The 18,969-nt window shown below is 44.6% G+C and overlaps 2 protein-coding genes across 9 annotated transcripts in view; one reads left to right on the top strand and one right to left on the bottom strand.

Annotated features, from left to right (window-relative positions):
* Positions 1 to 1,546: 1,546 nt before the first annotated feature.
* Positions 1,547 to 18,896, top strand: IFT46 (intraflagellar transport 46). Its single transcript, XM_035009071.1, has 12 exons — positions 1,547 to 1,717; positions 2,432 to 2,528; positions 5,357 to 5,433; positions 9,686 to 9,828; positions 13,431 to 13,505; positions 13,651 to 13,744; positions 14,178 to 14,306; positions 15,801 to 15,922; positions 16,277 to 16,343; positions 17,528 to 17,588; positions 17,869 to 17,954; positions 18,408 to 18,896. The coding sequence occupies exons 3-12, from the start codon at positions 5,392 to 5,394 to the stop codon at positions 18,501 to 18,503; spliced, it is 915 nt and encodes a 304-aa protein (XP_034864962.1). The 5' UTR covers positions 1,547 to 1,717; positions 2,432 to 2,528; positions 5,357 to 5,391; the 3' UTR covers positions 18,504 to 18,896.
* TMEM25 (transmembrane protein 25) overlaps positions 1,891 to 18,969 on the bottom strand; it is a 29,813-nt gene continuing 12,734 nt past the window's right edge. For 3 of the 8 annotated variants that reach the window (XM_035009062.1, XM_035009063.1, XM_035009068.1), the window contains one exon: positions 8,822 to 9,190. In XM_035009062.1, the coding sequence (XP_034864953.1) occupies positions 9,117 to 9,190 (74 nt within the window). In that variant the 3' untranslated portion in view covers positions 8,822 to 9,116. Of the gene's footprint in view, positions 1,909 to 8,821; positions 9,191 to 18,824; positions 18,912 to 18,969 lie in introns of those variants that run through there. The other 5 variants (XR_004679978.1, XR_004679981.1, XR_004679980.1 and 2 more) reach the window with 4 other exon arrangements.

Here is an 18,969-nt window from a genome sequence, read left to right as displayed (position 1 = left end):
CTGGGAGTATATATGTCAAACTGTATTTTTTATTTTTGTTATAAAAACATACTGTAGAGCGCCTGGGTGGCTCAGTCAGTTAAGCGTTAAGCGTCTGCCTTAGGCTCAGGTCATGATCCCAGGGTCCTGGGATCGAGTCCCACATCCTGCTCCCTAATCAATGGGGAGTCTGCTACTTTCTTTACCCCTCCCCCCTGCTTGTGATCTCTCTCTCACGATCTCTCTCTCAAATAAATAAATAAATACATACATACGTACATAAACATATTGTAAAAAAGTCAAATTGTTAATTTTAAAGAAGTACAAATCTTGCCTGGAATTATTGTTTTATTGTGGCAGCTTCCAGGGGCCTTCGATATGGACCACCGAAGCTCAGACAAGATGAATTGATGCTGATTCTTTGGAAATATGACATTAGCTAAATTACACTGCATAAGAAAAGCACCCCTGCAAATGTGCTTCCTGAGGAGAGCTTTAGAGGCAGTTTGTCATAATGATTAGAAGCTGAGACTTAGGAATTTGACCCGTGCTTGACTCCCATTTTGACCACTTACTAGCTGAGTGCCTCTAGGCAAGTAACTTTTATCTAATCTGTCAATTGGCAGGAACATCTATCTCATAAGGTTGTGAAGTTAGATAATATATTAATAAATAAGGTTATATAATCTAAGTGCTGCTACATAGTAAGTGCTCAACAATACATACACATTATTATTAGCAATAACAAACAACACAAAAATTTTAAAATGTTTTGCAATTCCATTTTTAACCCCATGTATCTCAGGAGAGGTGTCTTCTCATTTTCCTTTTTAAAGCCACATCCCACTTTCCTCTGGCAGGTTTTCAGGGTCAAATTTCAACACTTTTGTTTCTCTCCCTCTCTCCCTCCCCAAATTAACTATGTTTATGGTTTTGAAATATTTGTTACTTCATCTTCATTCACTCATTCCTTCATTCACCTATCCAACAAGCATTTTTAAAAGCGCCTAATTTATGGGGCGCCTGGGTGGCTCAGTTGGTTAAGCGACTGCCTTCGGCTGGGGTCATGATCCTGGAGTCCCGGGATCGAGTCCCGCATCGGGCTCCCTGCTCAGCAGGGAGTCGGCCTCTCCCTCTGACCCTCTTCCCTACTCATGCTCTCCCTCTATCATTCTCTCTCTCTCAATAAATAAATAAAATAAAAATCTTTAAAAAAAAAGTGCCTCATTTATGCATGGTACTGCTGCTATAAAGAACTTAAAAATTAGACACAGACCCTGCCTAAAGAAGCTCTGTCTTCTCCAGCAAATAAAAATATAGTATTTCTATATACAAAACACGATTTCCAGAGCGGAGGGCTGACTCCACCAACCGACATTCGTCGGCCGGCTGCGCCAAGCTGTGATCGCTAGATGCCGCCACAAACACATGCCCTAAAACCATAGAAAAACAGGGGACCGCACTGCCCAGAGAGGCTCTGTCCAAACGCCACCAGATCCTCCCCCGATCCCTTTGCTGCTGGGAGAGACGCCAAGCGCGGGTGGAGAAGGTCTCACGAGACTGAAAGCAAATCTCGCGATGTTTATTTATTTATTTATTTTTTGCCTAGCGACTAACAACAAGGCCGGTCGCTCCACGTCGAAGCCCCTCAAGTGGCCTGGCCTAATACTGGAGTGAGACCCCGGCCCGAGGCTGGGGTTCTGTCCACATAGAGGAGACGGATTCAGAGGGGCTGCAGGTAATTCGTACTCCCCCTAGCAGAAAGAGCTCTGCCTTTCTCCCTCCCGAGAGGAATCTAAGGGGACTCCCCTTCCCTCCAACCCCCCCCATCTCTTCCCTTCTCCTTGACAACCGTTCCTTCTCCTCGTCCTTCATGCCACAGCAACCACTCCGCTTCCTTCACTCCCCAAGAAACTGCTGCGATCCGACCTGCAAGACAGGGCGTTGGAGATGGGGGGGATGCTCTTGGGATTATTGGATGGGACCGAGAGACCGGAGTTTATCCTCTCTTCGGGTAAACAAGGTGACTCCGGAGAGAAGAACTCTTTCTAGAGCCTCTGCAGCCCCTTCTCCCCCACCCCCACCCCCGGAAACCCCAACAGCTATGGGAAAACTGAGCGAAACTAAGGAGAGAGCTGCGGTCTAAGACGAATACTGTTCTGCCCTTGTGCGTGTATCTACAGCTTTGGGGAGCTGCTGCCTAGATTAGCTGTCTTTTCCCTCCACGATTCCCTCCTTCCTCAGCCAGGCTGTCAGCAGTTCCTAAATAAGAGTTGCAGCAGAATGATTTAACCGATTGACTTGGGGCCAAGAAGCCTTAAGGAAAATTTGAATGAGGGTGAAGGTTACAAGTAAAACCGGTGACTTGGGTAAGGAGGAGGAACCAAGGCTGGTTCGGAATCAGCTCATATCCTGTGATATGAGCTAAGTAATCATGTCTCCTTTCATTTAGACCAAGACTGTTGAAAACCAGACATATGATGAGCGTCTAGAGATTAACGACTCTGAAGAGGTTGCAAGTATTCATACTCCAACCCCAAGACACAAGGGTAAGAGAGAAATAAAGAGGAAAGAAGAGAAATGGTTCTCAGAACAAAGAATAGGATGGATCCATGATGGTCTCCAAGAAATTCCCATTTTATAATAGCAAATGTTGGCTATCAGAGTCAAGTTTGGCAAATACTTGCCATTATTTGTGTTTTCTGACTACTTAAGGCGGGGAGAAAACACAGCCCCCCAGATTCAGGATTTTCCTCCAACATGACCAGTGTTTCCTATCACTATTTGCTTTGTGATATGCTCTGCTCACAATCTGCCAGGGATTCATGGTTGGTTGGTTGGTTGGTTGGTTGGTTTGAACTTATCAAAACTGTTTTGCTCAGTTTTGAAGATGCTTCAGTAACCTGCCCTTAACTTGCAATCCCAATCAAAATCTCAGTAGAATCTTTTAACAGGACTTGACCTGTTATTCAACAAACATTTCTTGAGTGCCTACCATGCGTCAGCTTTATGCATGGCACTAGGCATACAGTATTCAAAGAGACATTGACCCTGCCATCCTGATGCTTGTAACCACGGGAGATCGATGACAAATGAGTAAACAGACATAATTACAAATGTGGTAAGCGCATCGATGGAAGCAAAGGGTTTGATATGATGGAGAATAATAGTGAGGAGTGGGGTCTACTTTTGACGGGTTGGTCAGGGAAGACCTGAGGCAGTAACATTTGAGACCAAAAGATGAGAAGGATTCAGACAGACATTGAGGAGAAGTCGGCCAGGAAAAGGGAGCAGCAGTGAAATGTGAAAAGGACCTCAGGCCAGAACGGACTTGGGTTCGTTTGAGGATTTGAAAGAGATCAGCATATGGTAGGAAGGAGTGGTATCAAAGGCATGCAGGCAAGAGGTAGGCAGAGGTAGGCAGGAGGCCTAACAAGAGGAGCTTTTGAGGTCATGTTGCTGGTAGGTGTGTCTTGGATTGAAAGGTATAATGATGAGAGTCAGGAGCCAGTGGGAAGGACTGTTGTAATGGCTGAGTTGAGGTGACAGTGACTGGGATGTGGTGAGGAAGGTAAGAATAGAGAGAGGAGGCAAATAGAAGGTAATTGCTGATGGGTTGGGTTTGGCTCTTGGGTTAGGAATCAAGGATGACATCTGGGGTTGCTTGTTTATTGCAGTAAGAATACCTAACATAAAATTTACCATTTTAATCATTTTTAAGTGTACAATTCAGTGGCATTAAGTGCATTCATATTGTTGTATAACTATCTCTACTGTCTATTTCCAGAGCTTTTTTATCATCCTGAACAGAAACTACTCGTTCAACAATAACTCTCCATTCCCCTGTCCCTGGCAGCCCCTGGTAACCTCTCTTCTACTTGGTGTCTATGACTTCATCGATTCTGTGCTCCACGAAAGTGGAATCATACAACATTTGTCCTTTTGTGTCTGGCTGATTTCACTTAGCATAATGTTTTCGTGGTTCATCCATGCTGTAGCCTGTGTTCGTTTCCTTCCTTTTTCTGGCTGAATAATATTCTATTGTATGTATAACCACATTTTGTTTATCCACTTGTCTGGATACTTGGGTTTTTCCACCTTTTGGCTATTGTGACTCTGCTGCCTGAACATGGGTGTACAAGTATCTATTTGAGTTCCTGCTTTCAATCTTTCAGGTGTATATATATATGTATATGTGTATATATATATATATATATACCTAGAAAAGGGTTTTGATTTGAGCATGTATATAATCTCGCCGGCCATGGACATTATCATTTGTTTTCAGTTTGGGCAATGTAGTAGGCTGAAAAATGGTGTTTAACTGGCATTAATTTGATTTAGAAATCATTGAACATGGGGCACTTGGGTGGCACAGTCAGTTGAGCGGCTGCCTCTTGGTTTCAGTTCAGGTCGTGATCTCGGGGTCATGAGATCAAGCCCCAGGTCGGGCTCCACGCTCTGCGTGGAGTCTGCTTGGGATTCTCTCTCCCTCTCCCTCTGCCCCCACCTAAAATAAATAAATAAGTCTTTTTTAAAAAGCAATCATTGAACATGGTTTTCATGCGAGTTACTTACATCTGATTATACTTTTATTTTATTTATTTTATTTTTTTAGATTTTATTTATTTATTTGACAGAGAGAGACACAGTGAGAGAAGGAACACAAGCAGGGGGAGTGGGAGAGGGAGAAGCAGGCTTCCCGCCGAGCAGGGAGCCCGATGTGGGGCTCGATCCCAGGACCCTGGGATCAGGACCTGAGCCGAAGGCAGACACTTAACGACTGAGCCACCCAGGCACCCCTGATTATACTTTTAATTGTTCAGACTATTTTTATTGCTCTTATCATATAGATGCTGATTCAGACTTACATTTGTGACTATTATTTGCCAGGAGCTGGGTCAGTTCCTTTCACTTGAGTTTTGTCATTTGATCCTTACAGCAGTTCTGAGTGATAAATATTACTGCCTTCCTTCAGATGTGGGAATACTGAGACTCAGGCTAAGTCATTTTGTCCATGTCCTAGAGTTGTTCTTTAATCCCAGTCTTCTATCAATCCAGCCCTCTTATCACTTTATTAATTACTAACCTCATTTTACCAATGTGTGAACTAAGAGCAGATTTTATATGATTTATGTAACAGCAGATAATCAACTAGTATAATGTCTAATCTGATGCCTTACGCACAGTAATGCTTAGTAAATATATCCTGAATTGAGTCGACAGAGCCATGGCTAGAATTCAGTCTCCTGTCCTTTAACTAGATATTCTTACAGACCCTGTTCCATAAAACAGAACAAAAAAAAATATTATAAACTAAAAATATTTGTCTTTAAAAATCATCTTAATAATCTAAAGGGAAAACTTCTCTCCTAAGGACTTCTTCATTCCGCCCATCTTCCTAACAAGACTATGGCCGACAATAGCGATGAGTATGAAGAGGAAAACAACAAGGTATGGTACAACCATAGCTTCTCGTGAACTTTCTTGATTTGAGCTGTTGGTAGTTAGTTTGAGGTGTTTAGTTTCTTGGATACTCACCTCCAGGGGTTGGTTTGGGTACCTTTGAGCTCATGTAGGAAAATCAGGAGCAAAGAGTCTTAAGATTTTGATTCCTTCAGGAGTAAAGCCTACTAGTGCAGCTCACTTTTTGGTGAGGAATTTCATATAGCACAGGCCGGAGTTTTGCAAACTTTACTGATCATAAGAATCAAGTAGGATACTTATCTTTAACAATACGTATTTCCAGTAGTGCCCACCTGAAACTACTGAATCAGAATCTTGAAGGTAAAAGCCTGAGAATTGATATTTTTAGCAAGCACTCCAAGTAATTCTTAAGATAAAGCAAGTTTGGAATTATTGGTCTGACCATCTGTTCATTGTCAACATTTGGGATTCTGCCAATATTTTGTGAAAGAGACTTTAATTTTGAAGTTTTAAGACCCAGATGTCACTTTGTTGTTGTTCTGTGAATGTAGAGGATTACTGTTTCTGAATGAAAGATGGAAAGATGCCTACAGCTCTAGGCAGGACCGGGAAGCTGTGCACGTGCTCTGCTTAACAGCCACTGTGGCCGGTCTTAACACGTAATCCAGAGGTTACTTTTTTTTTTAAGATTTATTTGAGGGGCACCTGGGTGGCTCAGTTGGTTAAGCTATTGCCTTAGGCTCAGGTCGTGATCCGGGGGTCCTGGGATCGAGCCCCGCATCAGGCTCCCTGCTCAGCGGGGAGCCTGCTTCTCCCTCTCCCTCTGCCTGCCGCTCCCCCTGCTTGTGCTCTCTCTGTCTCTGTGTCAAATAAATAAATAAAAATCTTTTAAAAAAAAGATTTATTTATTTGAGGGGGGGGTCAGAGGGAAAGGGAGAAGGAGAGAAGCAGACTCTCTGCTCAGCAGGGAGTCCCACACAGGGCTATATCTCATGACCCTGAGATCATGACCCTGAGATCATGACCTGAACCTAAGTCAAGAGTCAGAGGCTTAACCGACTAACATACCCAGGCACCCCCAATGGTTACATTTTAATTGTCCTTCAAGAACAGGAGCTTTGCAGGGGCGCCTGGGTGGCTCAGTCGTTAAGCATCTGCCTTCAGCTCAGGTCATGGTCCCAGGGTCCTGAGATCGAGCCCCACATCAGGCTCCCTGCTCAGCAGGGAGCCTGCTTCTCCCTCTCCCACTCCCCCTGCTTGTGTTCCCTCTCTTGCTGTGTCTCTCTCTGTCAAATAAATAAAATCTTTAAAAAAAAAAAAGAACAGGAGCTTTGCAAACAAGTGAAGGATATCTGAAGAAATGCAAAAAGCTGTAGTAATGTAGACTGACTGCATAAAAAGCCTAAAAGGTCATAAAAAGCCTAAAAGGGCCCACTTTGGGGTGCCTGCCTGGCTCAGTGGGTGGAGCATGCAACTCTTGATCTCGGGGTCCTGAGTTCAAGCCCCACGTTGGGTGTAGAGATTACTAAAAAATATAATAAAGTATTAAAAAAAATAGTAGAGACACCTGGGTGGCTCAGTCCTTTGAGTGTCAGATGCTTGATTTTGGCTCAGGTCATGATTTCGGGGTCGTGAGATTGAGCCCCACCTCCAGCTCCTCACTCATAGGAGTCTGCTTCTCTCCCTTTCTGTCTGCCCCCCCACACACATGTGCACATGTGCGCTCTCTCAAATAAATAATCTTTTTAAAAAAGTAAATAGGGGCGCCTGGGTGGCACAGTTGGTTAAGTGCCTGCCTCCAGCTCAGGTCATGATCCCAGGGTCCTAAGATTGAGCCCCACATCGGGCTCCCTGCTCAGCGGGGAGCCTGCTTCTCTGTCTCCTCCCTACTCGTGCTCTCTCTCTCTGTCTCTCAAATAAATAAAATCTTTTTTTAAAAAAGTAAATAAAGTAGTCCCACTTTATGACTAGTGTGCTCTTTTAACATCTTACCCACAAAGTAATTTTTAGGCATTTTTCTCTGACATACAAAGCCCTCTGCCTTTAGATCAGAGATTTTGCAAAGCACAGCTTTGAAGAAGCAGACAAAAAAAAAAATGAGCAATTTCCTAAATTGACCTAATTTTGCATATTCACCCTAAATTTCTCTAGTCTCCATCATGCTGTGGCCAATATTCAAGACTCATTTATCTTTCTAATTCAGTGTACAGCCAGAATCAGCAGAAAGGATATATTTTTGAATGGCCTTTAAATTGACCATCAGTATTCTTAAAAAGCTCCCTTTGCCAAACAAGGATAGCTTTGGCAGATTTTGAATTGAGAAAGAACAATTTGGGGCACCCGGGTGGCTCAGTTGGTTAAGTATCTGACTCTTGATTTTGGCTCAGGTCATGGTCTCAGGGTGTAAGATCAGAACCAACTGCCGCCCCCCCCGGCCCGCCCTGCACTGGGCTCGGCGCTGGACATGGAGCCTGCTTAAGATTCTCTCTCTCCCTCACCCTCTGCCCCTCCCACTCTCCCCTCTAGAAAAAAGAAAAGAAAGAAAGAACACATTAAGAGATTCTTATCAATGTATACCAATAGAGCTAAATAAATTGTGCAACATTGTGTCATATGTCACACATATATTACAGATCAGTTAAAATATATCTTTATCCATGTATAATAAATCTGTGTTATGCTTAGAAGAACATGTGACCAAAAGCATTTCTGATGTCCTGTAATGTCACATTTTTTATATGTCAATAATTGCTTTACTGTAAGAGAAACATTAAATAATTTTTAAAACTAGAACCAAACATCTGTTAACCTCAATATAAGCCATATGGCATATGGAAACCAAGCTTTCAAAACCTACTTTTATTTTTTTAATTTTTTTTTTTTTAAATTTTATTTTATTTTTTTTAAGTACCCTACGCACGGTGAGGGGGTTGAACTCACGACCCTGAGATCAAGAGTCACCTGCCCTACCAATTGAGTCAGCCAGGGGCCCCTCAAAACCTATTTTTTATTTACTTTTTTTTTAAAAGATTTTATTTATTTGACAGAGAGAGACACAGCGAGAGAGGGAATACAAGCAGGGGGAGTGGGAGAGGAGAAGCAGGCTTCCCGCGGAGCAGGGAGCCTGATGCGGGGCTTGATCCCAGGACCCTGGGATCATGACCTGAGCCGAAGGCAGATGCTTAACGACTGAGCCACCCAGGCGCCCCTCAAAACCTATTTTTAAAGGAGGCCAATTGGTTATCCCTCAGGTCCTACGGATGGGCACACCACGGAGGCAAAGACATGGACCCTGCCTCAGATGCCCCTGCAAGTCCCCAAACCAAACTCCTCAGACACTTGAGAGGGTAGGATGGTACTGAGAGAAACCAGAAGCTCGGGAAGTAGGTTGTAATGCCAAGAACGGAAGGGTCTCTTGAGAGAACATGTAGTCATTGCATTTAATCGATGGGGGGGAGGGCAATAGGGGCAGGTCAGGAACCGAAGAGAAGTGTCACTGAATGGAAGTAGAAGACTCCCAGTCCCTGGCACTGCTGGTCGGAATTCAGGCGCAGGGTTGATTAAGAACCTTCTTCTGATAGTTACAAGCAGCTTACACTGGGCCATCTTGCAAATTAAATGCTAGGTTTCCTGTGATCCTTGTGAGTATGAAGATCCCCTAACGTTGTCTTCTGACTTCATGTTCCCCCATTTCCTTCCAAAATAACTCATCACAGGTGTCTTCGTCCTCTAACTTTTAGAGCTGAAGCTGACTGGATAAGTTTATGCACAATTCTTGGGTCTCCTAAGTAATAGACATAATAGACAATTATTGGATAAAATGTATACTGAAGTCTCAAGGAGAAAGACAGAATATGGTTATAGAAAGTGAGGACTGGGACACCTGGGTGGCTCAATCGGTTAAGTGTCTGCCTTTGGCTCAGGTCTTGATCCCAGGGTCCTGGGATCGAGTCCCCCATCGGGATCCCTGCTCAGCAGGAAGCCTGCTTCTCCCTCTGCCTGCAGCTCCCCCTGCTCGTGCTCCCTCTTTCTGACAAGTAAATAAGTAAAATCTTAAAAAAAAAAAAAAAAGAAAGAAAGAAAAAGAAAGTGAGGACCTAGTTTTTGGCTAAGCAGGAGTAGACAGAGGTCCTTGCGGCCTTTCTGGGGAGTGCCAGCCTCTCTTTCTGGTGAATCAGTGCCAGGCGGGAGGGTATCTGTGTGAGCACTGGGAGGGATCGGGGCATAAGTACACTAAGCTTCTCTTTATGTGGTGCCTTCCATGCCTGCCCTATCTCAGGAGAAGAAGAAGCCCACGCAGCTGACACCTCAGAGGGGCTTCAGTGAAAATGATGATGATGATGATGATGATGATGATGACTCATCTGAGACGGATTCTGATGAAGATGATGATGATGAAGAGCACGGGGCCCCTCTGGAAGGGTGAGGCAATCCCCTAGCCGAGGATCCCCAAGCAGGGAGGAAGACACTGGCCTGGGAGGAGATCAGTTGGAGTGAAATTCTAGCATCTCTTTTGATCTCCCCTACTTAGGATTTTCAGATGTCTCAGAAACCAACAGAATGAATTTTCTTTCTTTTCTGGCTATACTGCCTCGCTGAGTCCTATGATGTCACTTGCATGATCTGAAACATTTGTGGGCTCGAGGGTTCATGAGGATTTGCTGAATAAATCTAAAAGGTGGTCCCTGCCTTCAAGGAGCTCCCATTTTGGGAAAGGGAAAATAAAATTTATATAGATACCCAAGCAATTCTGTTTAGCAAGGAAAACACACATGCACAGGAGCATTTCTGCTTTAGGCTCAGCTCCTTTTTGGAGGGGTGGAGAGCAAGTGCTTTAGGAGCCCCAAGTGGAGACAGATGTTCCTGGGTGATGCTTTGGCAAAAAAATCTCCTTACCCAGGGGCGCCTGGGTGGCTCAGTCGGTTAAGCATCAGCCTTCAGCTCAGGTCATGATCCTGGGGTCCTGGGATTGAGAGCCTCCCCACCCCCACTCATGCTCGCTCTCTCTCAAATAAATAAAATAAAATCTTTAAAAAAAAATCTCCGGGGTGCTGGGTGGCTCAGTCGGTTAAGCATCTGCCTTCGGCTCAGGTCATGATCCCAGGACTCTGGGATCGAGCCCTAAATCAGGCTCCCTGCTTCTCCTTCTCCCCCCTGCTCGTGCTCTCTCTCACTCTCTTGCTCTTAAATAAATAAATAAAAAATCTTAAAAAAAAAAAATCTCCTTACCCTGTTCCAGCCCACATGCTAGATGAGTCATGACCCATCCCTAGAGGTTTTTTTTTTAAAGATTTTATTTATTCATTTGACAGAGAAAGACACAGCGAGAGAGGGAACACAAACAGGGAGTAGGGAGAGGGAGAAGCAGACTCCCCGCCGAGCAGGGAGCCCGATGCGGAACTCGATCCCAGGACTCCAGGATCATGACCTAAGCCGAAGGCAGTCGCTCAACCAACTGAGCCACCCAGGCGCCCCACCCCTAGAGGTTTTAATCAAAGTGGATTCTAAGGCCCATCCATTTCAAATACCATTACTGTTAAAGTGATGATGGTGTAGCCAATCAGTAGGATTCCATCTGGCCATTGAAAAATATAAGGCAGCACTCTCCACACTGTAAAGAACAATCTCCAAGAGAGAGTGTTAAGTTTTAAAAAGGTATAAAGAGTGTTTATGCTGTGCTACCGTGTGTATAAAACAAATATTACAGAGACTATCTCTAGGAAACACTAGAGACTAATAATAGTGATTACATTGGAGGAGGGACTTGGTGGGAAGGGGACAAGGGTGGAAGTGAGCCATAACTTCTCACTATATACATTTGTACCTTTCCCTTTATATCATCGGTATGTATCACTTATTAAATAGTTTAATAAAAATAAGTTACCTGTGGATTATCCACCTGCAGGTAGACACTAAGTAAATGAGACAAAGGTTTAATTGCAGACTGACTTTTCATGCTTCCCAGTTTACTTCATGAATATATATATCCTGCTTTCATAAATTATAATCTGGGGAAATGGAAACTTCATATCAATAATATATTTAATTTTTTAAGCTACTCTCCCCAGAAGAACTTTCCAAGTCACTTATGTACTTTGCCAATGTTCATTACATTTTACTTAATTATAATTAATGTGTTCTACTATTTTTTTTACTGTATACATTTCCTGTATCAATACAAGTACTTTTTTTTTTTAAGATTTTATTTATTTATTTGAGACACAGTGAGAGAGGGAGTAAAAGCAGTGGGAGTGGGAGAGGGAGAAGCAGGCTTCCCACCGAGCCGGGAGCCAGATGCGGGGCTCGATCCCAGGACCCCGGGACCATGACCTGAGCTGAAGGCAGATGCTTAACGACTTAGCCACCCAGGTGCCCCTACAAGTACTTTTTAATAACTATACAATATTTGAGGTTCCTGGCTGGCTCATCGGTAGAGTGTGCGACTCCTAACCTCTGGGTTGTGAGTTTAAGCCTCACATTGGGCATAGAGCTTACTTAAAAATTAAAAACAATAGTAACTATACAATATTCAACTTAATATATCTAACCGTCTCTCAAGTATTGGATATTTTGTTTCTAATTTTTTACTTATATAAATAACACTGTTAAAAACATCTTTGTAGGGTGGGAGGATGGGTTAGCCTGGTGGTGGGTATTTAGGAGGGCACATTCTGCATGGAGCACTGGGTGTTGTGCACAAACAATGAATCATGGAACACTTCATCTGAAACTAATGTTGTAATGTAAGGGGATTAACATAAGAATAAAAAAATTAAAAAAAAAAAAACATCTTTGTAGGGCGCCTGGGTGGCTCAGTTGGTTAAGCAACTGCCTTCGGCTCAGGTCATGATCCTGGAGTCCCGGGATCAAGTCCCGCATCGGGCTCCCTGCTCAGCAGGGAGTCTGCTTCTCCCTCTCCCGTTCCCCTCTCTTGTGCTCTCTCTCTCTCAAATAAATAAATCTTTAAAAAAAAAAAAATCGGGGCGCCTGGGTGGCTCAGTCGTTAAGCGTCTGCCTTCGGCTCAGGTCGTGATCCCAGGGTCCTGGGATCGAGCCCTGCATCGGGCTCCCTGCTCAGCGGGAAGCCTGCTTCTCCCTCTCCCACTCCCCCTGCTTGTGTTCCCTCTCTTGCTGTGTCTCTCTCTGTCAAATAAATAAATAAAATCTTTAAAAAAAAAAAACTTTGTAAAAATTCTTATTTTTCTTGGGGCAAGTTATTTTCATGTCAGAAATTAAAATCTCGGGCACTTGGGTGGCTCAGTCGGTTAAGTGTCTGCCTTCGGCTCAGGTCATGATCTCAGGGCCCTGGGATCGAGCCCTGAGTTGGGCTCCCTGATCAGTGGGGAGCCTGCTTCTCCCTCTCACTCTCCCCTGCGCTCTCACTTGCTCTCTCAAATAAATAAATAAAATCTTTAAAAAAGAAAAAGAGGGCGCCTGGGTGGCTCAGTTGTTAAGCGTCTGCCTTTGGCTCAGGCCATGATCCCGGGGTCCTGGGATCAAGCCCCGCATCAGGCTCCCTGCTCCGCGGGAAGCCTGCTTCTCCCTCTCCCACTCCCCCTGCTTGTGTTCCCTCTCCCGTGTTCTCTCTCTCTCTCTCAAATAAATAAAATAATAAAAATCTTAAAAAAAAAAAAAAATTAAAATCTCATGTTATGTCAATTACACCTCAATTTAAAAAAAGGAAATTAGAATCTCATACCGTACTTTCTCTTCATCCCTTTCATTCAGAAAAAGGGAAAGAATTTATGCTACATTCTAAAATGTTTAAAAATTGTTTTAGATTTTCTGCAGCTCTTTTCTTCTTTGTCAGAGATCACTGAGCTAATTATAATCCATTTTAAAGTTGCCTTGCGAACTACCCTGGAAAGGCAGATGTGGGCAGGGCACAAACCAGGTTCAGAGTCACAGGGTCTGTGGTCAAAGTGAAGGCCGGTGGCGGGGGAGGGGGGGAGCTGGTGCTGAACCAGGGCTCAGCCACATTTGCTCTTCTCTGGCCACCTTGAACCATATTTTCCTTTCCCCAGGGCCTATGATCCTACAGATTATGAGCATTTGCCAGTTTCAGCTGAGATTAAGGAGCTCTTCCAGTATATCAGCAGGTGAGCACTAGGCCCTCCTCCCATGACCCCCACCCCTTTCCTACCTCTAGTCTGAAACAAGCCTGTTCTTCCTAGATTTTTTTAGCCTGAGCAGTAACGTTCATTTCTCTGACTTTCTCTACATTCCCTTGGCGATGTCTCCTAGGTACACACCTCAGTTGATTGACCTGGACCACAAACTGAAACCTTTCATTCCTGATTTTATCCCAGCTGTTGGGGATATTGATGCATTCTTAAAGGTACAGTTGGCACATCCTAAAAATGACTTCTTAGGTGTTTCTTCTGACCTCTCTATACTGTTAACAACTCAACTAATTTCCTTGGCTAGCATTGGCTATCTTGATGTATATTCTTCATTTCACTGGAGTTCTCAACCTTGCTCTCCAAACTCTACTCATTGCTATTTAGGTAATACTTGATTATATCATTATATATTCAAAATTTGTCATTCATTTACCTCCTAATTATCAGCTGTACATTTAGGGCACTGTAGATCATGTATTTTTTTATAGATCGTGTTTTAGTACAGCATGATACACAAACATGTCTTTTTAATACTAGTAATAATAATGAATGGGAAGAGTTCTTCCTCTTCAACTTATTGGAAACAAGAGGTGTGACCTTTTTATGTGCCCCCCCCATTTGTTCTCTTTCTTCCTTTCTCTTAACCAGGTCCCACGTCCTGATGGAAAGCCTGACAACCTTGGCCTGTTGGTATTGGATGAGCCTTCTACAAAGCAGTCGGACCCCACAGTGCTCTCACTCTGGTTAACTGAGAATTCCAAACAGCACAACATCACAGTAAGATACTGGCCTAGTACAGACCCCACCCGGAGAGGGCCAAGAGCAGAGGCTGTCTGGTATCTGTGCCATCAAAAGGGATGGCTGTGGTTTCAGGCCAACCCTATTTTTTTATTTTTTAATTTTATTTAATTTATTTTTTTTAAGTGCTTTTTTTTTAAGATTTTATTTATTTGAGAGAGAGAGAATGCGAGAGAAAGAACACATGAGAGGGGATAGGGTCAGAGGGCAAAGCAGGCTCCCTGCCAAGCAGGGAGTCCGATGCAGGACTCGATCCAGGGACTCCAGGATCATGACCTGAGCCGAAGGCAGTCGCCCAACCAACTGAGCCACCCAGGCACCCCAACCCTATTTTTTTAAAAGACAGTTCATTGAGATGTGATTTACTTACCATGAAGTTTGCCCTTTTGGATTATAGAATTCAGTGATTTTTAGTGTATTCACAGAGCTGTACAAACATCACTGCTATCTAATTTAAGAACACTTTGATTATTTCAGAAAGAAACCTCATACCCATTAGCAGTCACTCCTCATTCCCCACTCCTTCTAGACCCTGCTAAGTACTTCAGTTCCTTCTTTTTTTCTATTTGAGTGGAGTTGACACACGTTACGGTAGGTTCAGGTTACAGCACAGTGGTTGGACAAGTTTATACACTCTGCTGTGCTCACCCCAAGCGTGGCTGCCATCTGTCACCACACAGCGCTATTACAGTACCACTGACCTTGTGCCTTTTATTCCTGTGACTTACTCATTCCATAACCGGAAGCCTGTATCTCCCTCTCCTCCTCACCTGTTTTGCCCATCCCTCCCACCCCCTACCCTCCGGCAAACACTAGTTTGCTCCCTGTATTTATAGGTCTGATTCTGCTTTTTGTTTATTCGGGTTTTTTTTACGATTCCCCATTTAAGTAAAATCATATGTCACTCCTTTTTTTATGGCTGAATCATATTCCATTGTATGGACATACTGCATGTGGTTCTCCATTCTCTAGTTGTTTCCACTTTTATTAACATGCTGTTGTGAACTTGTATGTACGTACAAGTTTTTGTGTGGGCATATATTGTTATTTTATTTTGAGTACATATGTAGGAGTGGGATTGCTGGGCCGTGTGCTAACTGCTTAACATTTTGAGGAACTGCCACACTGTTTGCCAAGCAGCTGAATCATTTTACAATCCCCCCAGCAATGAATGAGAGTTCCAGTTTCTCCACATCCTCGCCAACACTTGTTACTGCCTGTCTTGTTTATTCCAGCCATCCTAGTGGTGTGAAATACCATCTCAGTGTGGTCAGTCCTATCCTGTTGACCTGCCCCCTTTGCATGGCTCCAGAAAATTTTACCAGAGTTTCCTCTCATCTGCACTGGCTGCCATCAGGCTTCCCCATTCATTAGCTACCTGCTGTATACGAAATAGCGCAAGGATGAGCCATCCAATTAAAATAAGAGAGCTACTTTAATGCCATCAGCCAGGGTTTCCCCTTATTTTTCTAGCAACATATGAAAGTAAAGAGCCTAGAAGATGCAGAGAAGAATCCCAAAGCCATTGACACATGGATCGAGAGCATCTCGGAGTTACACCGTTCTAAGCCCCCTGCGACTGTGCACTATCCCAGGTAAGAAGTAGCAGCCTCTTCCCCACAGTAACCGCTGGGCGCCTTCACCGCCCTCAGGCCCAGTGCTCCTGAGAGGAGGGCCCCCAGGCAGAGGACAGACTGGATTAGCCTGCGGTCCTGTGGATCCTGACAGCTACTGGCTGAGACTGCAGACATAAAGATGATTTATCTGGTATTACTTAGCCATTCTTCCAGACCGCAGAGCTTGGATAAATAAGTCTGCCCAGTCTGTGTTCTCCTGAAATCCTCATGTGGCAGACTGACCACCTCCCTTCATTCCAGAATCTCCTGACCCAGCGGTTGCTGATGTCATCAGCCCACATTTCTTGTTCATATTTGCCTCTGTCCATATAGGCCCATGCCTGATATTGACACGCTGATGCAGGAATGGTCCCCAGAGTTTGAAGAGCTTTTGGGCAAGGTAAGTGGAGAGAGCAGGAACTACACAAGTGTGGCATTTACTTGAAGACCCAGTGTTTGCTCTCTTCCTGTATTTGTTTAAGTTTTTTTTTTTTTAATTGACCAACTTTAAGTTTATTTATTTATTTATTTATTTGAGAGAGAGAGAGAGTGCGAGCACCAGCATGCAAGCAGGGGGTAGGGGCAGAGGGAGAGGGAGCATGGAGCCTGACTCGGGTCTCGATCCCATGACCCTGAGATCATGACCTGAGCCAAAATCAAGAGTCGGACACTTAACCGACTGAGCCACCCAGGCATCCCTTAAGTTTTTCTTTTTTTTTAATTTTATTTTTAAGTAATCTCTACACCCAACCTGGGGCTCGAACTTATAACCCTGAGATCAAGAGTCGCATGCTCTACCGACTGAGCCAGCCAGGTGCCCCTCTCTTCCTGTATTTTATTATCATTCACTTTTTAATTGGAGTATAATTCACAACAGAGACATACACACATTAATTTTCAGCATCTGAACAGCTTTGTATAATGAACACATCAGATCAAAACACAGAACATCACTAGCATCCCGGAAGCCCACTCCTGCTTCCATACACTTCCACCTCCAAACGTAATCACTATCCTAATTTTTTTAAGATTTTATTTATTTATTTAACAGAGAGAGACACAGTGAGAGAAGGAACACAAGCAGGGGGAGTGGGAGAGGGAGAAGCTGGCTTCCCGCGCAGCGGGGAACCTGACTGAGGGCCCGATCCCAGGACCCTGGGACCATGACCTGAGCCGAAGGCAGACACTTAATGACTGAGCCACCCAGGCGCCCCAGTGTCCTGATTTCTAACAGCATAGATCAACTTGCCTATTTTGGGTGCTCTCTAGATCTAATCATCCTCTTTTGTGTCTTATTTCTTTTTCTCTTAAGAAAGAAGTCAGGGCACCTGGGTGGCTCAGTCTGTTAAGCGTCTGCCCTTGGCTTAGGTCATGATACCAGGGTCCTGGGATCGAGTCCCGCATCGGGCTCCTTGCTCAGCGGGGAGCCTTCTTCTCCCTCTCCCTCTGCTGCTCCCTCTGCTTGTGCTTTTTCTCTCTCTCTCTGACAAACAAACAAATAAATATCTTTTAAAAAGAGAGAGAGGTGCGGGCCCCGGTGAAACCTCAGCCTTTTGACTCTGGTCTGTCCCATGCTCGTCCTAGGTGAGCCTGCCCACGGCAGAGATTGACTGCAGCCTGGCGGAGTACATTGACATGATCTGTGGTAAGCTCTTCCATCCCTTCCTTTTCCCCGTCTCTGGACGAATACACTGTGGGGTTTTGCAAAGGCTCCTTTGCTCTGGGAAGATAGCATCTTGAGTTACAGCCAGTTTGCTGTTTGGCAGCACTGAAGGTGATATTTGGGCTTATGTGACTCCCCACCAGGTCGGCCCTCAGAGTCATAGCGACACATCCCATCTGGGAGGGCCATGGCCATCCTAAACGTAAATGCCCCATAATTCCCAGTTGTGTTTGGTTCTGCTCATGGGAGCTCTTGATTTCAGCCATCCTAGACATCCCTATCTACAAGAGTCGGATTCAGTCCCTGCACCTGCTCTTCTCCCTCTACTCGGAATTCAAGAACTCACAGGTAAGACTAAAGAAGTGTCTTCTGCCGTAGTGAGGAACGCTCCAGTCTCTACTCCTCCAAGTCAGCTGGGATTTGCCCTTGGACAAGGAAGAGTGTTTCTCCAAGGCTTACCATCACCCTTCCCTGTTACTCAAAGAACAGCAAGCAGGAAGGGTGGGGTTTTCACAGGGAGGGAAGCAGAAGAGCTGTAGGCCTTTGGCCTGGGGGACACGCCAGGGACACTCACCACAGGGCTTAAGGAATGGACGCAGGGCAGAAGGAAAAAAGGGGTTCATCTTTGAAGGGGGTGGGGCAGATTGCTAGCTGTTTTTCAAAGACACCACCAAGGAATTGTTCTGAAAGTGGAATTGGGGAAAAATTGGAGCTTAACGGGCTGTAAAGAGGTTCGTTCTTGCTCAGATGCAGCAGGTAGCCTACCAGATACTCCATGTACCCTCTCCTCTTTCCTCACAGCATTTTAAAGCTCTAGCTGAAGGCAAGAAAGCATTCACCCCTCCATCCAACTCCGCTTCCCAAGCTGGAGATGCAGAGACATTAACCTTCAGCTGAGACACCCCCAGGGTCTCTCTGCTCCCAGGCTGAGCTGCCACCTCTGCCCTGGCTGAGGCGACACAGTCATCAGCCATGTGGCGACCGCGCCCGCACCACAGCCTGACTCGGACGCGGACGTCCTGCTGCCCTCTGTGCCAGAAAGTACTGCATGTGTTCCTTAAATGGCTTCTGCCTGTCTCCGGTTTTCCTCCCGTGGGAATTATGCACCTACACCACTGTGGGGACTTGCGTTAGAAGAATAGAAGGACTGGAACGTCTGGGATTCTGGGGTGCTCAGGTTGGGAGGAAAGCTTCAAAGATGTTCTTTTTGAGACAGCGACGGAATTCTTTTTTTCTTTCATTCTTAACGTTATTGGCAAAGATTTGGCAAATAAAATGCTCTATCTTCCAGGTTGTCCTGCTCTTCTATAATATGAAAAGAGAAAAGACAGACTGAGTATAAGGCGGAGCTAAGGATCAGGCC

Source organism: Mirounga leonina, unplaced genomic scaffold (genome assembly GCF_011800145.1).
Source record: "Mirounga leonina isolate KUSES-001 unplaced genomic scaffold, KU_Mleo_1.0 Mir_153, whole genome shotgun sequence".
Classification (NCBI taxonomy): Eukaryota; Metazoa; Chordata; class Mammalia; order Carnivora; family Phocidae; genus Mirounga; species Mirounga leonina.
This window is presented reverse-complemented; position numbering and strand designations above follow the sequence as displayed.